At 65.4% G+C, this 18,652-nt stretch overlaps 5 protein-coding genes across 5 annotated transcripts in view; 2 read left to right on the top strand and 3 right to left on the bottom strand.

Moving 5' to 3' along the window:
- Positions 1-1,056: 1,056 nt before the first annotated feature.
- EMIHUDRAFT_452735 (hypothetical protein) lies at positions 1,057-5,402 on the bottom strand (the record flags this gene model as incomplete). The annotated part of the gene is made up of 5 exons (XM_005762648.1): positions 1,057-1,540; positions 1,913-3,113; positions 3,238-3,308; positions 4,409-5,318; positions 5,383-5,402. The coding sequence occupies 5 exons, from the start codon at positions 5,400-5,402 to the stop codon at positions 1,406-1,408; spliced, it is 2,337 nt and encodes a 778-aa protein (XP_005762705.1). The 3' UTR covers positions 1,057-1,405.
- Positions 5,403-5,562: 160 nt separating this feature from the next.
- EMIHUDRAFT_215983 (hypothetical protein) lies at positions 5,563-6,447 on the top strand (the record flags this gene model as incomplete). The annotated part of the gene is made up of 2 exons (XM_005762647.1): positions 5,563-6,311; positions 6,429-6,447. The coding sequence occupies 2 exons, from the start codon at positions 5,563-5,565 to the stop codon at positions 6,445-6,447; spliced, it is 768 nt and encodes a 255-aa protein (XP_005762704.1).
- Positions 6,448-6,716: 269 nt separating this feature from the next.
- On the bottom strand, positions 6,717-7,891 carry EMIHUDRAFT_437921 (hypothetical protein). The gene is made up of 2 exons (XM_005762646.1): positions 7,591-7,891; positions 6,717-7,508 (listed from the first exon to the last, which is right to left on the bottom strand). Exons 1-2 carry the CDS (start codon positions 7,813-7,815, stop codon positions 7,038-7,040), a joined length of 696 nt encoding a protein of 231 aa, XP_005762703.1. The 5' UTR covers positions 7,816-7,891; the 3' UTR covers positions 6,717-7,037.
- Positions 7,892-9,163: 1,272 nt separating this feature from the next.
- On the bottom strand, positions 9,164-15,487 carry EMIHUDRAFT_215981 (hypothetical protein; the record flags this gene model as incomplete). The annotated part of the gene is made up of 12 exons (XM_005762645.1): positions 9,164-10,120; positions 10,195-10,767; positions 10,961-11,521; positions 13,164-13,241; positions 13,345-13,425; positions 13,537-13,617; positions 13,724-13,822; positions 13,926-14,006; positions 14,101-14,190; positions 14,302-14,397; positions 14,495-14,541; positions 14,974-15,487. The coding sequence occupies 12 exons, from the start codon at positions 15,485-15,487 to the stop codon at positions 9,164-9,166; spliced, it is 3,258 nt and encodes a 1,085-aa protein (XP_005762702.1).
- Positions 15,488-17,084: 1,597 nt separating this feature from the next.
- The window catches only part of EMIHUDRAFT_452734 (Spo0B-associated GTPase), a gene marked incomplete at its 5' end in the record, with an annotated part of 2,660 nt that continues 1,092 nt past the window's right edge, over positions 17,085-18,652 (top strand). Inside the window, 5 exons of the mRNA XM_005762644.1 lie at positions 17,085-17,447; positions 17,557-17,737; positions 17,864-17,889; positions 18,083-18,136; positions 18,393-18,497. Coding sequence (XP_005762701.1) covers positions 17,085-17,447; positions 17,557-17,737; positions 17,864-17,889; positions 18,083-18,136; positions 18,393-18,497 — 729 coding nt within the window. The remainder of the gene's footprint in view (positions 17,448-17,556; positions 17,738-17,863; positions 17,890-18,082; positions 18,137-18,392; positions 18,498-18,652) is intronic.

The following is an 18,652-nucleotide window of genomic DNA, read 5'->3' as shown; positions in this document are numbered from 1 at the left end:
TCTCGACCTTCTTGCTCATACAAATTGAGGTTGAGTATGCAGAGAGGAGCTTCTCCGGTGACCCCTTCAGCGGGATCCACGCGCTTGCAAATGTCAAGCCCTCGATGCCTCTGTGGTTCCCGGCGATGCCCAAAGGGACTTCCACATAGCCAACACGAAAGGTTGCCTGAGGAGCCCGCACAGCTGACGAGCGCGTCTCTGCAAAGCTCGAGCGCATCTCTGCAAAGCTCGAGGACGATGCATTGATGGCGCACCAATTGCCTTTGGGATCTACACAGCAACGGCCGAGGAATGGGCGCTCTTTCACTCGGGGACGTGCGATACTCGTGTGCTCTCGTTGCCCCCGCAGCGGTGCAATGCATCGCTTTCTGCCGAAGATGGCCGAGGAAACGCCACGGTTGCTCCGTCGGCGGCTGCCCCTGCCAGCGAGACGACATCATCGCCCTCTCCCAGGTATGGCTGCTCGGATCGCTATAGAAACTGCTGGCTCAGCCGGTGCTGCGCGGAGTCCACGGACCGATGCTATACTCACTCCACGGGGCTACGCTACGCACAGTGCATGCCGACGGGGTCGTGCCATCACCGCAGCTGGGAGTGTGTGCCGCTCGATGACGATGCGCTACTACCGTCGCCAGCCCCCACCGCTCCGCCGACAGTGACCGTACTCATCGCGCCGCCGTCTCCGACTACGCCCAGTCACACAGCGGTGGCGGGCAACGGTCACCCGCCGTCCAACACCTCTGTGGCTGCCGCCGTTGGAGGCACGTTTGTTGGATCCTCCATCTTCCTTGTTGCCTCGGCACTTTTGCTGCACGTCGCTTGCGGCAAGCGGAAGCAGCGGATTAAACTCTGGACACCCCGCCGCTACGCTCACGTTGACCGGGCCGTTGCCCTCTCCCCTCTTCCACCTTCTCAATGCCGCAAATCTGCTACTGGTAGTCCCAGCAGTGAAGCCTTCGAGGAGCGTCGCGCGTGCCGCGCGGCGGGCTTGCATGACGAGACGAGTGGCAGTGAGATGGGAGATGTGCACCATGTGCAGGGCGCGAGAGTGGTGAGTTTTTGACAATCTACTTTTCTCTTTTGTCTTTCGATTTTGTATACTCTTACATCTCGAGATCACGTACGCGAGAGACAGAAAACTCACATTGTTGGTCTATTGTCCCACTCACGTCTGTTCCGTGGCACCCTCCCGCCTCTCTACGTGCGGGAGGTGAATAACTTGTGGCCGCTCATGTGCAGCTTCAGTCCAGACCACGCCCGAATAGTCATGCCCGATACCCAACGTATGTCGCCAGCAACGTTGCTGGAGGCTCGCCCGCGACTCGCTGCGTTGCGCGCCCCGCAGGAATAGGTTGCCGTAAAGTGAACACCCGCGCCCCTCCCCATCCGCAGGAAAGGCGACAGCTCAAGCCGCGTCCCGCGTCGCGCCGATCGAGACCGAGGGCATCGCCTGCGCGAGCAGCGTGTCGGTGCTCGGCTGCGGCGTGACCGGCGGCAACCGACCGACCGCAGCCCCGGAGAGAAGGATCGACTCGAGCTCCTGCGAGGTGTGCCGCGCCGGCAGCTCGAAGGAGGCGCCCGGCGGGCCGCCCAGAGCGTATGGCCCAGCGGCGTACGGCCCGGCGGCGTAGTACGGCCCGGCGGCGTACGGCCGAGGCCCGGCGGCGGACGGCCCGGCGGACGGCTCGGCGGACGGCCCGGCGGCGTAGTACGGCCCGGCGGCGTACGGCCCGGCGGCGGACGGCCCGGCGGACGGCTCGGCGGACGGCCCGGCGGCGGCGTAGCCGGCGGCGGGCACGGATGAGCACGTCGGGAGCATGGGCCTCGACGCTAGCGGGGCTGGCGGCGGGATGGAGAGGCCCCCGGCCCCCATCCCCGCGGCCCCCATCGACGGCGCGAGGCCCAGCTGCACCGGGTGCTGCACGCCCGGCGCGGGCTTGAGGGGGTGGCCGACGCCGTTGGGCGTCGTGGGCATCGCGAGCGAGAGGTGCAGCTCCGTTAAAAAGGCGTCCAGCTGCGACTCGTCCATCGAGGCGAGCGGCTCCTGCGCGCCCGTCTCGACGGTGAGGTGGCCGGCCGAGCCGCGGTAAGTCGGCCCCTTGGGGGCGGCGCGCGGCGGCTTGGCGCCTGCCTTGGAAGGGGGCGGCGGCCCGGACGCGCCCGACTTGCTGTGGCGGAGCGGCGGGGCCGTCCCGCGCGTCGGGCCGCCGCTCGAGCAGCTGGAGGAGCGCTGCTGCCGGCTCTGCGACGGGCGGCGGTTGTCCTTGGCCGCCTGCGCCTTCTCGTCGAGGACCTGCTGCATCTTCTTGGCGGAGAGGGCGGAGAGCTCCGCCGCCTTTTGGGTGAGGTTGTCGCCCTCGGGCTGGTCGCCCGACGTCAGCGCCGCGCAGATGTGCCCGCGCTTGGGCTGCCCGCACCGGCGGCAGCGGTAGCCGTGCTCGGCGCCGTGCTTTGTGCGCAGGGTCTGCGCCTTCTCCATGCGGTTCCAGCGGTTGCGCACGCCGTTGTCGGTGCGGCCCGGCAGGTGGGCGGCGATCTTGGACCACTTCTTGCCGTGCGTCTCCACCAGCTTGAGGATGAGCAGGTCCTCCTCGACGGTCCACATGGGCACGTCCTTCCTGCCCTCGCGCTCGCTCGGCTCGAGCGAGCCCTCGCCGTCGTCCGAGTACTGTCTCCGCAGTGGCTCGGGCGCGCTGCGCCGCAGGCGGGTGTAGGGGCTGCCGCTGAGGTCGAAGAGCGCCGCATGGCTGCCCGCCGCGCCCTCCGACTCCTCTGGAGACTCCTCGTCGCCGCCCACATCGTCCTTGACCAGGTCGGCAAAGAGCGCGTCCTCCGCCGACGACCAGCGCGTCACCTTCTTGGCTGCGGGCGAGACGCCGGTCGGCGACGTCACGAGAAGGCACCGCTTCCCGTCGTCCCAGTGCACTGGGTCAGGCACATATGGCCTCATCATGGCGCCGCCGCGAGCGTGGGCCGCCGGCGCTTGCTGCTGCATGCCCTGAGAGGCGAGCGCGAAGGCCTCCACCTCGTACGTGCCGATCACCACGTTGTCGGACGGGCCGCCGTCCGCTAACACGATGCCGGTTGCCGACATGGCTGGAAAAAGGTGGACACTCAAGACACACGAAGCAAGCAAGGGTCCTTGCTGCGTGCGTCGTCACCGGAAGAATCGAAGCCAACCTGCAGAGTCCTCCCATCCCTCCCTTGGGTTGTCTGTTTTCTTTCTTTCTAGCACACGGGCAGAAGACGGCATGGAGGGCGCCCGACAGGGTGCGGAAGGTGAAGGCAGCAAGGAAGGCGCCCACTTGCTACGGGGGGGCAGGCAGGGAGAGGACGGACACGGATGGGAGTACCTCTGCGAATGGGAAGGCGAGCAGAGCGACAGCTGGGTGTGGCATGATAAGATGGCGAGCGTAGGGTATGTCGGTGATTTGGCTAACACATGGGAGCGGGAGCTGATGCATGCGCAAGGCGTGAGATGGCAAGCGGCGTCCTTCCGAGAGTGGCTAGAGCACCGCAGAAGGCTAGGTGGTTCGGGGCCGAAGGCCAGCGCAAGCGGACAGAGCACTAGAGACGTGCGATGGAAAAGGTAATGAATGCACCGTCATGGAGCGATGTCCTCGATCGATTCATCGAATACAGCAGGGAGGTAAACGGGGGTGTGCACAACACGGCCCCAACATGACAGAACACACGTTCGAAGAAGGGCGAACCAGGACGGACATCCGAGTGGAGGGGAAGGCCAGGACGCTCTACCTCCGAGGGAAGAAACCGGCGCAAGACAGCGGCACGCACCTGGGTTCGAGAGAGGAAGGGGACAATCGAGTGATAAAAGCTGGAGGGGACCCCGGGCCTCGATACGAACGCGACATGGGAGGAGGAGATACCCGAGCAAAATAAGATCACGGCGGACGCGGTGAAAACGATGATGGAGAGACAGGAGAGGGAGCGACAGGAGGGGAGCCTCGGGGCGGATGAGACGTTGTTCCCAGAGGGGGCGCCCCCCAGTGCCCAGAGGCACATAAACTGGCTTGCAGACTGGCAGAAAGAAGGCTACGAGCTGTTTGTGGGGTACGGACACGGGGCGAGCGCGATCAGAGTAGGGGAGCTACAGGAGAGGACCCCCTAACGCGCTTCTTGCTCCGATACGACGAATTTGAGACGGGGGGGGAGAGCTGACGGGCCGAGACGACGGCAAAGGGACGCGAATTAAGATGGGAAAAGACAGCGAGCCGCTGCGGGCGGAGGAGTCTATTGAAGAAAAGCTCTTGGCGCGCCGGGCGCTCTGTCGTTCTCCTCCACCCCTCTCTTAATCTTTACTTTCTTTCACCTTCACTCACAACTGCACCGGCGTGCCACTCAACTCTCAGCCCAGCCCCCCTCGTGCTCTCCTCGCCTCTCTCCTCACCGCCATCTCCGCGAGTTCGCACTTTTTGCGCAGTGAGGCGATCCGCTTCTCCAGCTCGTACGCCTGCGCCTTCTGCTGCACGTACTCCATCACGTTTGGCATCTTGGACGTCTCCGCCACCGCCGCCTCGCGCTTGGCCTTGCGCTCGAGCCGCGCGGCGCGCTCGCGCTCCGCGTCGACGCGCTTCGCCTCGTCGGCGAGCTTGGCGATGGCGGCGTGCCGGCCGGCCGCCTCGCCGCGGAGCCACTCCGACTCCTCGTTCAGCGCGGCGAGCCGCTGCTTGAGGCTGTTCAGCACGTGGATCGTGTTGCCCGTCGTGAGCTTGAGCCGCAGCAGCTCGCTGTTGCGCTCCTCGATCTTCTCGAGCTGCTGCTGGTTCTCAATCTTGAGCTGGTCAAAGTCGACCGCGCGCAGCGAACCACCCGCGTCCTCCTTCTGCTGCAGCTGCGCCTCCAGCTTCTGCGCCTGCGCCTTGATCTGCGAGTTTTTGAGGCGCAGCTTCTCGGTCACGGCGCCCTTGGCGCGGATCTTGTCGTCCATGTAGCGGACCGCCTTCTCCGCGACGGTCTTGCCCGTGCGCGAGCTCTCCGCCCCAATCACAATGTCCCGCTTGAACTCGTACGCGTCCTTTTTGATCTCTGCAATCCGCACGTCGGTCGCCTCGATCTGAGCGCGCAGTGCGTCCATGAGCGCTTCGTGCTGCGCCCGCACCTCACCCGTCTCCTCACGAATGTCGTCAATCTCGAGGGCCGCCACCTCGTATCGCTGGTGCGCATCCAGCGCCACCCCCTCCGCGTCAGCCGGAAGTGCCATCTCGCCGCCCTCCTCAAATGCGGCGGGGTTGCGGGCCGCCGCGCGGGCGAGGCAGCTCTCAAACAGCGCATTCTCGGCGGCGAGATCCGCGCTGGGCCTGCGGGCGGATCGGTGGCTGGAGGGGAGTGCGGCGAGGCGCCGCGAAGCACGGCGAGGCGCACCGCGCGTCGAGGTCGGCCATGCTGCTGCCAAAAATGTAACGCCCCCGAGGAAAAAGAAAAAAACTCGCAGATAGCTGAGAGGAGAGAGGGGCGGGCCTCCTCTCAAACAAGAAAAATCTCCGCGTGTTCGCCGACCATTCGCCGACCGCCGCTCGCTGCACCCCGCTTCAGTCGATGGTGATGTTCACGGCATTCGCTGTGGCGGTCGGACACGACGGCCTCAACACAGCACAGGCGCACGCATACGCTCGCGCCATGCGTGCCGCTCCCAACACACACGAGCGGACCCTGCTGGAGGCGAATCTCTTAGCAAAGCTGTTGGACTTGCGCCCTGGTGCCGCGTTCGCTGACGTTGGCGCTTGGGACGGTAACTACACCCTGCTGCTCTCGCGATCCGTGCTGCCTCGCGGTCAGGCGATCGCCACGGACCAGGCTAGCCGTCTGAATCTGATCCGCGAGGCTGCAGCGCGCGAGCGTTTGAACCTTACAGTGGTGGAGGCGACGGCGGACGACGCCGGGCTGGCGCCAAGCAGCCTCGACGCGATCCTGCTCAGGACCTCCTTTCACCACCACAGCCGGCCTGCCTCTGCGCTCGCACAGTTTGACGCGGCGCTGAGAGACGGAGGCCGGCTGCTCCTGGTCGAGAATGCGCCACAGGGCGCCCGCAACAACCGCAGCGCAAGCTGGAGGCTCTGCAAAGACCAGGCCGTCGAGTACGAATGGGCAAAGGAGCAGGAGGCGCTGGCTCGCACTGGCCGGTCTGACGCGGCAGCCAACTGCACGCACGCCCAAGAGTTGGACGCAGCGCTCCATCCGCTCGGAGCAGGCATGGGCATCTCCCGCGATGTCGTGTACCACGAGGCCCGCGCTGCCGGCTTTCGGCTCAAGGCGGAGCTGTCGCGCTGGCCAACCGCCCGCTTTGGCGGCGAGTACGCCCTGCTCTTCCTCAAACCGAGCGGCACGACGCCTTTGGCCCGCCGCGGGCGCGTGGCGCGGCGGGGTCTGAGGTAGCGTCGGAACGCAGGTCCGCTCCGAGTTATGCACAGTTGCTTATTATACCTGTAACCCGACCGCGCCGCGGCGCGCCGCCCGCGTCCGCTTTTTAGTTTGTTTCGGGGGGGGGGGTTACCAAATACCAATGTGTGTGCGCGCGCGTCGTCGGAGCTCGGACACCGGGCCGGGTGGCCGGCCGGCGCGGCGCGTCTCACGTCGTCTATCCGACACCGCCCAGGACCGTCGTCACTCTCTCTCGCGCGCTCTCGGGCTCGCGGACGTCGCGGAGTGCTTTTGCCATGTTGATGACGCTGGTCCTGGTGGCATCATAGACAAATCAATACACAAAAAATTAAAAAATGCCTATGCACCATGTACAAGTTGACCGAGAGAGCGCCCCGCGCTCTCTCTAGATAGCACCACAGCCGATAGAACCGCCAGTCACAGCACAGAGCGCACCCCGCGCGCAACAATCATATAAGTAAGAGAGAGTCGTGGCATAACAGAGTCAGTTCGAGGAGTAGGAGTATGATGCGCAGTAAGGCCGCGCTCGCCCAGAGAACAAAAGAAGACGCCGCCCAGGTGCCGGGGGGGGGGGGGGGGGGGAGATCCCACCCGGCCAGAAGGGAGGTGCCGTCAGCGGACCGCACCCCAACCGCGGCTCAGTACACCTCCGCGCTGCCCACCTGCTGCGACTTCATCCGAATCAGGTTCTCGACCGCCGCCTCGATCTCCTCCGCCTCGGCGGGCGCGGGATCCCAGCCGCGGGCCGCCTCCGCGCCGCCCTCCGGCTCCCGCGCCTCCGCCTCCTCCGCCCCAGAGCTGATGACGTCCAGAGAGCCGTCCGTCTGCCACCCGCGCGGAGCTGAGGCAGCGGAGTGGATCGGCCGGTCGAGCTGGCGCTTCCGCACGCCGCCGCGCGGGCCCTCCCTCTTCGCTCGCTCCGGCACGTTCGAGTGCGGCGTCAGAGCCCGCTGCGCGCTCGAGCGCGGGCCGTGCGCCTTTGGCTGGCGCTCAGAGTCAAAGGCGAGCCTGGCCTCCGCCTCGCCCTCGGGGGAGCGGGCGTAGCAGAGCGCCGCCTCCTCCGCGGTGGCGAACCGGCCGAGCGTGACCCGCCGCCCGCCTCGTCGCACCTGCAACCGAGGGGAGAAAGCGTTGAGCGAGGCACGGATCAAGGCAGGGGCGGAGGCCACGGGGGGAGAGGCGCGGGCGCGCCTGAGCGCGGTACGGGTTTTTCAACCCGACGGTGCTGTCTGAATCTCTCAGCACGCCCCGGTAGCCGCTGAGGCTGCAGTGGCTGCGGAGCAGCGTGAGGCCCGCTTCCGCCGCCGCCCGCCGCGCATCTGCGGCCAGCTGCTGCAGCTCAGCCTGCATGTAGGACCTCCCTGCTGCCCGCTGGGGCGGAGGTGTTGCGTCGCCCGTGTCAGCATGCTCTGTCATCTGGGCCAACTGGGGGGCCCAGCTACGGCCTCAATTGACAAGGCTGGAAGGCACAGCCACAGTTCCGCCCAGCAGGCTGGTCCTCGTGCTCCCCTTTCTCATTGACTTTTCTCCGGGGGACGGCATCTCGAGGTTCCTTTGGCCGCGTTGGGTAGCGAGGGACGGCATAGTATGTGACTGTCACTGTGGTTACTGACCGGCAGGTTTGTGCCCCGTTTAGTTCATTTTAATAACCCACTCGGCAACCGTCGCCGGCGGCGCGCGTTGCAATCAGCCTTGGCCCTTGCTAGCCTTCGAAGCTTCGATTTTGAGAGAGAGAGAGAGAGATTTGAGAGAGAGAGATTTTAGGAAACCAACAAGAAATCACGACTCTCACAGTGATTTGGGCTCGGCAGCTTGTTAGCCCTCAGCCGAAGCTGGGGCCGGTCCCGTACCGTCGGGTACTTATTTTAAGAGCAGGTAAACAGCAATAGATCCGGCCCTCAAGCGGCCTAATCGATACCCAGCCCTCACGGAATTGGTCCCTCGTTGTACAGCAATCGATCCTTCACAGTGCCCGTCCTGCCAACTTGCCGAGAATCGGTCCCCCAGGTCACCTGTGGCGCGAAGCTGATGTCTCCCGCCCTCGGCGCGCCCAACGCGCAGCGGCGGCAGACCACCCTCCGGTTCGAGGGGCGCCTGGGGCTGAGCGGGCTGCCTCCGGCAGTCACATACGGGCTGACCGAAAATGGGCGCAAAAACGGGGTGATTTTGGTCGTCCGTCAAAATATCTGAAGATCTGAATGGGGGATTCTCCCCAAACCTTGCTCAGCTGATCCAGCACGGGCCGTAGGCCAGCCCTGGGCAAAGAAACCAGTACCTCATCAGGCTTCCCTGAGCGTCACAGCTCGGTGATCGCGCCGGCCGGACACCACTGTGACGTCCGTTCCGGGCATTTGAACGCGACCTTCGGGGGCGAAGACATTGGCTCTATGGCTCAGACTGGACTCCTCTTGGTCCCTTCTGATGCCCTAGGCCATACCTGGGCCTTACCTGGGGTTCTAGGGGCCGGGCAGGGTTTGCCCCCCGAAAGTGGCCCGGGGTACGTATAGACTGAGTTTGCCCCGCTGGTTCTTGGTTGGGGCAGGCGTGCGGCGATGTCGGTAAAAAACGAATGCCCTCGGGCTATCTTGCACGCGTCACGCGTCTCGCGTGCTGGCTGCTGCCACAGGCACAGCGCACAGGCACCCATGTGGAGGCCACAGCCTGCCTGCTGACCCAGGCAGCGCGAGCGTAGTAACACGTTACTACTTAACACAGTCGGGGGCTCTAACTATATAACAGAGGGGGGTAAGAAGGGCGCCATCGTTCAAGGTCCGGGGAGGGCGCCGCGCACAGTGGAGCGGACCGTCCGATTCGTCGCGCCGAGCGCCTTTGCGAGCAGGGCGAGTGACACCCGCCGGTGCGGGTCGGTGAAGCAGCCGACGGCGAGGTCGTGGTACAGCCCATCGCCGATCAGGTCGCGCGGCGTCACCTCGAAAAAGTGCCCAAAGATGCAGCCGCCGCGCTCGGCGTCGTTCTCGTGCGCCATGACGATTGGCAGCTTGCCCTCGCGCGCGGCGCGCACCTGATCTGCGAGCGCCTCGGCGCCGTCGCCGGCCCACGTCGATTTGTTCAGGTAGAGCAGCATGTGGGTTGCCTCGCCGCCGCCGCTGCCGCTGAAGCGAGGCAGCGAGGAGAGGCGCGAGGGCGTTGCGTCCGTGACGGAGATGCTGCCAGCCACGGCCGCCGCGACCGCATCGGCGAGATCTCGCGCCCCAACGTTCATAGTCGAGGCCCAGAGAACCACCGGCTTCGTGAAGGCGAGGCTGTCGGCTCGGAGCTCGCCCGGGATGTACAGGGGCAGCGCCTCCTCGCCCGCGTACTTGGGCGTCTTCAGCAGCAGCGCCTCGGCGATGACCTTGAGCGAGGCGTGCTGGAAGGCCTCGAAGCGATGCCACACCACCATCGGCCAGCCGGCGTCAAAGATTTCCCCTTGCAGCGCCTCCGGGCACTCGGATCGTAGCTCGGCGAGCGTGCCTCCGCCCCTGTCCGGGTCTGCCTCGTGGACGAGCACGAGCGGCTTGCCCATCGTCAGAGCGGCGCGGACCTCGCGCAGGCAGTTCTTCGAGCGCAGGTAGCCCCGCGACAGGAAGCAGAGCACCACCTGGGAGCGACCAATGTACGTCTCCAGCTCTCCGATGCGCTTGAGGTCGTCGATGTCGAGGAAGATCTCGCAGCCGGGCAGGAACTGCATGAGCTCGTTCTTGATAACGGCGACGGCGTCCTACAAGGGAGGAAGGCCAGGTCAGGTCTTCTCCGCACATGCAAAGCGGTGGGGCAAGGGGTGGCAATCCAAACCTGCCCCGTGCTCCAGACATGAGAAAGGAAGAGGTGCCACTGCTGGCCGTCGGCGAGGGTGATGCCGTCGCGCATTGGCTCACGGCCCGAAGAGACGAGCCGCATGGTCGTCTCCCTCGAGGCGCTGACCGCCGAGACGATGATAACGACCACCGATACGGCGAGCATGGCGGCGGTGAGGACGATGACGAAATTCGTGGCGCTCGTAGAGCTCTCGAAGCCAACAAGGCTGTAGCACATGTTTTCGTACGTGTTGCTCTCACACAGCTGAAGAGGCCAAGGAAGAGGGTGAGACTGACGAAGCGATGGCAGGTTTACGGACAGCAAGTGGAGTGTGGCCCGCGCCTGGATGACCAGCCCCGCGCAGAAGCAGCAGGTGAGCAGCAAGTTGGCGAGGCACGCAAGGTAGAGGTTGTCTGAGCGCCGGTAGGGGCGGGCGAGGGCGAGGATGGTGGCAAACATCGCTGAGACGATGGCGGCGACGACGAGGCGCTGAAGCTTGGCCGAGCCGTTCTGCTGATCGATGAAGAGCACCATCGAGGTGAGAAAGATCTTGCGGGTCAGGTCGATCACCTATTCTCAGACTCGTGCAGGGCTCACGAGAAATGGCAAGCCTCCAGCCACACTGTGCGCCGCCGCACACCTCCCAGAAGAGAAAGCCAGCAGAGTAGTCCCGCCATAGGAAGCTTGTCGCGGTAGACAAGGGGGTCGCGCGCTGCGCCGTTACTGGAACTCGGACGCGGAGCAAGAGTGTCAAAAAGCTGACCGGCACAAGGACGGGCCAGAGGCCAAAGAAGGACCAGAAGTAGACGCGCAGCTCGCTCGATCCGTTCTCCCAGTCGGGACCTGCGTTGCACTTGAGCGAGGTGTCGGCGAGTAGGAAGCTGATCCGCGTCTCCGAAGCGTCGTCGTAGCCAAAGGACCGACACAAAATGGCGCTAAAGATGGAGCGCGAGACGGAGGGCAGGACGAGGTAGAAGAGGAAGATGGCCCAGTAGAGGAGAAGGCCGAGGGTCTTGCGGCCAAACGCCTGCCTGACAGCCGAGCGAGGATCGGCGCCCGCGGAAAGGTTGAACAACGTCGACCGAGCGAGGATCGCGAGCGACACCAGGGCCACGGCGACGTACGGCCAAAGGCCCGCGATGAGCAGCCGACTGGTCATGCCGCCGAGGCAGCTGCCGGGGATGGCGAGCTCGAACACGTCCAGACTGAATGCGTTCAGCCAGATTGTGAAGCGCTCATCAAGGCGGACGCCGTACACGACGCCGAGGGTACTGCTCACCTGGTAGAAGCTCACGATAATCTTGAATTTGGGCTGCAAGCCAGCCTCGTCCGCCCGGCGCCAAAGGCGCCGGCGCCGGATCGCGGCGTAGGTGCCAGCGAGTATCGCAAGCGCGCAGGCGGAGACGAGAGCCACCACGGCGGTACGGCCGGTCGACGGGCAGGCGACGCACTGCCCCCTGGCGCGGCTAAAGTACTCTGAGGGAGCGACGCACCCCTCGCAGAGAGGGCCGGTGTGGCCATGGGTGCAATAGGGATCGTTTCCCTCTTTGGCATTGCGAGGAACTTGCAAACCGGCTCCGACGCGAAGGTCTGAGCCAACGCACGTCTCTGAATCGCACGGATAAAGCTCCGAGGTTGTAGGAGAGGCGCGCCAGTAGCCGGGTGCCACACCGAGCGAGGCTAGCGTGGTGCCGGTGGTATTGCATGTGGCGTACCGCGGGCAGGGCTGGCAGGAGTCCGTCGGGAAGAAGATGTTGGACGGGCCGGCACTTGAATTTCGCAGGTAGAAGCCCTCCTTGCAGATGGAACAGATGACACTGCTAACATCACTGCTGAGTGGGTATGGACAGGGGATGCACTGCGAGAGGCCTTCACTCGCCGCGTAGGTGCCCGCCTCGCACGGCTTGCACGCCGCCATACCACTCTTGTCCTGGTAGGTCCCGCTATCGCAGAGTATGCAGCTGTCTTTGGTCACAATCGACGTGTTCGTGTACGAACCCTTGGCGCACGCCGTCTGCTGAGTGGCGCCCGTGGTGGCGATGTAGCCCGGGTCGGCGTCGGTACAGTCCGAGGCCGCCACGAGGTCTGTGGCGTTTGAGTACGTCCCGGCCCGGCAGGGCAGGGGCACGCTTGTCCCCTCCGGGCAGTAATGGCCAGCGTCGCAGGGTAGTGCCTTAAAGGTTGCCTCTTCAGGGCATTGGCGCCCGGCAGGGCAACGACCAGCGCAAGCGCTGCTCGACTGACTCGTGGGATCGGCCGAGCCGAGGATACCGGCTGCACAAGCGAAGGGGAAGTCCTGATCGACGGGCAGCAGCGGCAGCTGGTAGATGCTCTTGCCGAGGAGCGAGGGATCTCCGCCTCGCGTGCTATCCCAGTTGCAAGGCTGAACAACAGTCGGCTCCTGGCAGTACCAAGGCGACTCGCCGACCTCTCTGACGGCGAACGCGCAATCCTTGTAGTATTCGAGGCAAGCCAACTGCTTTTCCGCCTCCGACGAAGGGTAATTGCACACCTCCCGGTACACCTCGCAGCGCGCGTTTGGCAGCCAGCGGCCGGCGGGGGCGGGGAGGGCGTAGGAGACCTCGCCAGCGCGCAGGAAGATGGAGCTCCCCTGACCCTCCGTTGCAGAGCAGCCGCTGATGAGGGTGCCGTCGCTCAGGCTAGTGCGCCCGCCCGCCGAGTAGAGTCCGCCGCCAGACTCTGTGGAGATGCAGTTGGAGATGGTGGAGCGGGCTAGGCTGGCTGAGCCCGAGTCCACGTGCACTGCGCCGCCTCGCGTGGCGTTGCAGCCGGAGATGGTGGAGTCGGTCACGCTGAGGTCGGTGGCAACCGTGAATGTAGCTCCGCCGTCCTGCGAGGGGAGGCGCGAGAGGCGGCTGAGACTCTCCTTGCCTTGTCTTGAACTACTCACCGCTTCTCCCTCCCTCTCTCTCTTGGTTGCGAGGCGGAGGCGCGGGGTGGCGCACCCCAGCTGAGCAGCCCGTCACGGTGGAGCCGGTTATCGAGACCGCATCGTTGTTGTCTGCGTAGACGACGCCGCCGCGCTGCGATTGCGAGGAGAGAGCGGGGTGAGGCAGCCGTGGCCCTCTACGTATCTTGCCTTGCTGCCGTGAGGCGCTGCTGGGGGTGCGCTTCTACGCGGCGCACCAAGCTAGCAGAGCAGCCCGCCACGGTCGAGCCGGTTAGCGAGACCGCACCGCTGGACGTGATGAAGACAACGCCTCCGTACTACGGTTGCGAGGAGGAAGATAGTAGGGGGAGGCAGCCGTGGCCCTCTCTATCTCTCGCCCCGCTGCCCTGAGGCGCTGCAGGGCGGGCAGCTAGCTCTACGCGGCGCACAATGCCAGCAGAGCAACCCGCCACGGTCGAGTCGATTAGCGAGACCGCATCGTTGTTGGCTGCATAGACGACGCCGCCGTTCTGCGTTTGCGAGGAAAGGGCGGTATGAGGCAGCCGTGGCCCCTGCATATCTCGGCCCGCTGCAGTGCGGCGCTGCAGCGGCGGCTGCTAGCTCTACACGGCGCACCTGGCCAGCCGAGCAGCCCGTCACGGTCGAGCCGATGAGTGAGACCGCACCGCTCTCCTGGGGTAGTTCTTTTGCGTTTGCGTAGACGACGCCGCCATTCTGCCGTTGCGAGGAGCGGGGTGAGTCATCCGTGGCCCTCTCCATCTCTCGTCCTGCTGTCGTGCGCCGCTGTGTAGAGTGTCCGCTAGGTTATGCGGCTCACAATGTTGGCAGTGCAGCTCGTCACGATCGAGCCGATTAGCATGACTGCACCACTCTGCCTCGCATAGACGACGCCGCCGGCCTGCGGTTGAGGAGAGAATCGGATGAGGCAGCGGTGGCCCTCCTAAGCTCTTTTTCTGTTGCCGTGCGGCTGTGCAGCGTGGCTGCTAGGCTACGCGGCTCGCATAGTCGGCCGAGCAGCCCGTCACATTCGAGTCGATTAGCGAAACCGCACCGCTGAAGTCGACGAACACGACGCCGCCCCCCTGCGGTTGCGAGGAGGGAGTAGGGGGAGGCAGCCGTCGCGTGGCCTTCTCCATCTCTCGCCCCGCTGTCGTGCCAAACAGCAGCTAGGGCTGTTAGGCTACGCTGCGCACATCTTCAGCCAAGCCACCACCGACTGAGCAGTTCACAACTGTCGAGCGGGTTAGCGAGACGTCACCGCTGTACTGCATGAAGACGACACCTCCCCCCTGCGCAGGGAGGGAGATCGGGGTGTGGCCGTGGCCTTCTCACATCTCTCGCCCAACCATGGTGGCGCAGACAGGCGGCTAGCTATACGCGGCGCACCTCAGCCGTGCAGCCCGTCACGGTCGAGTCAATGATCTCGACATCGCCTGCGCCGACACCGACCACAACTCCGCCTCTTTGGCCAGAATATGGTCCGTAGTTCGCCCGTCCGTTGACGATAGCAAGCCCGCGAAGGGTGAGGCTGCAGCTCTCCGTGAGCAAAAACAGTCCGGTCGTTCCTTGGCCATCGAGCTTCGCGCCCTCATCGCTGCTGGCGACGACCACCTTGACATTGGAGCTGCATCTAATTTGGCTGCTGAGCTTGAGGTGCAAGCCAGGCGCCAGGAAGATAGAGACGTCCTTCGTAGCCCCCTCGATGAGGGAGCGGAGCTCGGCGTCGCTCGCCGCGGCGACAGACGGAGGTGAAAGCGGTGAAGGCGGTGAAGGCGGTGAAGATGGAATTGGCGGCGGTGAAGGCGGCGCCAGAGGCGCACACCGCGGCTGGAACATGGGCTGGCTGCCTGTCTCGCTTGTCTCACAGAAGCCGCCCTCGAAGCAATACTGATCAGCGAGGCGAGCGTCACTGAAGCACGAGCACGCCGCCATCGCTGGGATGCGACATTCGCCGCCGTTGCATACGCCCTGGATCCTCCCGTTTGCGCCAGAGCCAAGCGCGCTGGGGAAGGTGAGGCAGTCCGAGTCAGAGGAACAACTGCTTGACCCGCGACCAAGCGAGCCGAGCGAGCCGCACACTGGTGGTCCTCGCATCACTCCCCTGCTGAGACAGTAGCCCGATGCACACTCAGCATCGACCGATCCCGGCTCCACGGAGCACTCAGCAGAGACTGAGCACTCTGATCCGTCAGCCGCGAATGGCGGCAGAGACGTAGGCGGCAGAGGCGGAGTCGCGGCCGCTTTGCTGACGATCAGCGCAACGGAGACAACGTAGGCGGCGGTTGATCTTGGCGAGGCGAGACCCGCGAGCAGCGCGCCCGACGCGACTCCGAAGAGGAGAGAGGAGCCAAAGAGGAAGAGGAGCCAAAGAGGAGCCATACCGCGCTGTGCCCTCGTAACACGCTCGCCATCCTTCTATGTTTATTTCCCCCCCACCCACCCGGACGCCCCCCCCCCACCCGGACCACTCCTCCCCGGGATGTGATAGGTCTGTTGTTGGCAAGAGGACAGAGAGAGCTCACACACGATCACAGCTCACACCCTCACGCCCCGTGTGTGTCTCGCGCCTTGGGGGGGGAGCGGAAAGGAGGAACCTCTTCCCAAGAGCACCACTCTTAAATCTCTCTCTCTCTCTCTCTCCCACTCTTGGAGCGCCGCCACTACCACCCAGATGGTGAGACTGACGGCCTGTGGCCGGCTGGTGGGCGGAGAGCAGCCAGGAGGACTCCAGAGTAGCCAGCAACATGAAGCAACGGGAGAGCGCACAGCGAGCGCAAACACAGCTCTGAGAAAGGGCTTGAAGTGGCCGTTTAAACTGTTGTTCCTTTTTGACCGCGCAAGATATAAAGGGTGTCCTAAGGGCTCTGCTCGCAAGGCGCCCGCGTCGCAGACGCGGTACCATTGACAAATCTGCAATATACCCCCACACGAACAAATAGCAAAATCCGAATACCGTGCACGAATCCGGCGATGTCGGACGCAAGCCTTCAGCTGGTGCCAAGACATTCGTAAAATTGAAGCCAAGAACGGCCGCCAAATCCGTGCTTTCGGAGCAACTGAGGGAAAGCCGCTGATCGAGCCCAGCGTGCCCGCGGCCGCCTCCCGCGCAGCACCGCCGCTGGGGACGACACGCTGCGGATTCGGATCGAGCCCATGGAGGAGGAGGGCGCGGTCGGCCAGCGCAGCAGGCGGAGTCCCTCCCCGCGCCGGAGCCCCCTGCAGTCGAGGGAGTCCTCGTTGGCGATGAAGGTGGCGACATCGAATCGCGGCCGACACACGTCACGTGGGAGGAATGGGCGATGAGCGGGAACGATGCGCGCTACGACGCCGACTCCGCCGTGCTCGTGGCCGCCAAGCAGAAAGCCGCGCTCCAGGAGCACGCCAAGATGCAATGGCTCGCTTGCTTCGATTCAGCTCTCTCGGCAGCAGAAGTGGGGCTGGAGCGGGTGGGGGTGGATGCCGATTGAGGGAGAGCGTCTCCAGCTGCGCCCTGTGGCAGCTGCGCCCTGTGGCAGCTAGTCGAGGGACTTGGTAGTTGTGACCCCCCTGAGTGAGGACAGGAGAGAGAGAGCGTTTTGTGGTGTTGGTGTACGCAATAACGGGACAGGGTGGTTGTTCTCTCTATCTCCTCTTCTAGCTCTTAGCATGAGCTGCGCCCTGTGTCCGACCCCTTTTGCGCAGCAACACCTTAAACTTTCAGGCCCTCCAAATTCGGGTCGGAGCGTAGCGGAGTGGGCCCCGAGTTTGAAAAGGGCGAGCGACGGACGCTTGCGTCCTAGCCTCCAACAACGCCTCCCCGGCGCAGAGGGGCCCCCGGAGGGATGCACAACCGCTCCACGCCACGCCGCTTGCGGCGGTCTCTCTCTCTCTCTCTCTCTCTCTCTCTCTCTCTCTCTCTCTCGGCGGTCCTCTTCCCAGCTCCGCTGACGGTGCGGTATTCCTTTTTGCCGCGCGGTTGCTTCCGGCGCCGAGCATTATGGCATTCGCCTTTGTGCATGTCTTTGCGCTCGCCGCCGCTGGGCACTCGCTCTGGCGGCCACCCGCCGCGGCGGTGGCGAGCCTGGTGCCGCGCCACTCGCCGGCCGTGGCGGCTGCGCCGAGGCCGTCCCGGGACTCGTCGCGCAAGGCCAAGGCGCTCGGGACCAAGGGCGTGGCGCCCTCGGTCGAGAAGCAGAAGCACCTCCTCTTTGACCGCGTCGAGCTGACGGTGCGCGGCGGCGACGGCGGCGACGGCGTCGTCGTGCCTCCGAGCGGCAGGCACGCCGCTCGGCTCTCCTCGGGGCTCGAGTCGGACCTGGAGCTGCCGCCGGGCGGCGACGGAGGTGACGTGGTCTTGTACGTCGACCCGTCCCTCTCGGACCTCCTCCCGCTGCACGCGCGGCCGACGCCGACCGCCGACGCCCGAGGCTATGAGTAGTCTCCGTCCACGCGGCTATCCCCGTGCGCAGGCGCGCCCGAAGCTGACCGGCGAGCGCGGCCGCGACTCGCCCGGCCCGCTCACCGCGCGCGAGGTTGCGCAGCGGGCGGTGCGCGACTCTGGCGACGGCAGCGCCGCCGGCGTGCAGCGGCAGCAGCTGCACGGCGCCGCGCTGCGCGTCGGGGTCCCTCCCGGCACCTTTGTGCGGACGGGTGCTCGACACTTCCTAGACTCTTCCTCTCCACACACCGCTGGCGCTGCTGGCACCGACGCCCGCAGCTCCGCCTGCGACCGCCTCGCCCTTGCCGACTGGCTCTCACCCTTCCAGCCCCCTGCAGGCGGCGGGCGCGTGCTCGGCGACCTCGTATCTGCGGGCGACGAGGCTCGAGATCAGCCGAGATCAGCAGAGATGTGATCGAGATGTGGTCGAGATGGGGCGGGCGGGCTCGAGACTAGCCGAGTGGCTGAGACGCACCCGCGGTTTGCGTGCTCGGCCACGGGCGAGGCTCGCATCGCAGAAGCGCATCACAGAAGCGCATCACAGAAGCGCATGGCAGGAGGAGGAGGAGGGTGGGCTGCATCACAGAAGCGCATGGCAGGAGGAGGAGGAGGTGGGCTGCTGCTGGGACGAGCTGCTGCCTGGGGCTGGCCTCCGAGGGGAGTGGGGCGGCTAGCTGCGACACTCCTTCTTCGCTGGACCTCCTCGGAGCCCTCCCGCAGGTGCGCGTCGCCGAGGGAGGCGCCGGCGGGCCGTGCATTGTCGGGTCGGCGCGGGGGCGGGCGGCGCGGCGGCAGCAGAGCGAGGCGAGGCGCGGCGGGCGGAGGCGGAGCGAGGAGGAGGTGGACGCCTTCGAGCTGAGCGAGCAGGAGGAGATCGACCTCGTGCGTGGAAAGGCGGCGCCGCCCCCGACCAAGCTGCTGCTGCTGCTGCGCACCGTCGCCGACGTCGGCTTTGTCGGCTTCCCCAACGCGGTGCGCCCTCCCCTCCTCCGCCCCCTCCCTCACGGGGAGTTTTTTTGGCGGTTGGCCGGTATCGGCCTTCTTCCTTCTCCGCGCGGCGAGTAGTCGTTCTTAGCAAATGCCTGACTTGGGCGTGCAGAGGCGCAGTCTCCCTTTTGGGGGGAGGC

Source organism: Emiliania huxleyi (assembly GCF_000372725.1).
Source record: "Emiliania huxleyi CCMP1516 unplaced genomic scaffold EMIHUscaffold_67, whole genome shotgun sequence".
Taxonomy (NCBI): domain Eukaryota; phylum Haptophyta; order Isochrysidales; family Noelaerhabdaceae; genus Emiliania; species Emiliania huxleyi.
The sequence above is the reverse complement of the archived record's forward strand: the minus strand, read 5'-3'. Positions and strand labels throughout refer to the sequence as shown.

Excerpts from the sequence above, each read along its gene's own strand:
- EMIHUDRAFT_437921 (XM_005762646.1), bottom strand. The coding sequence starts at position 7,815 with ATGACAGAGCATGCTGACACGGGCGACGCAACACCTCCGCCCCAGCGG. Across the intron at positions 7,509-7,590 it reads AAAACCCGTACCGCGCTCAG|GTGCGACGAGGCGGGCGGCG; the intron begins GCGCGCCCGCGC and ends CCTCGGTTGCAG.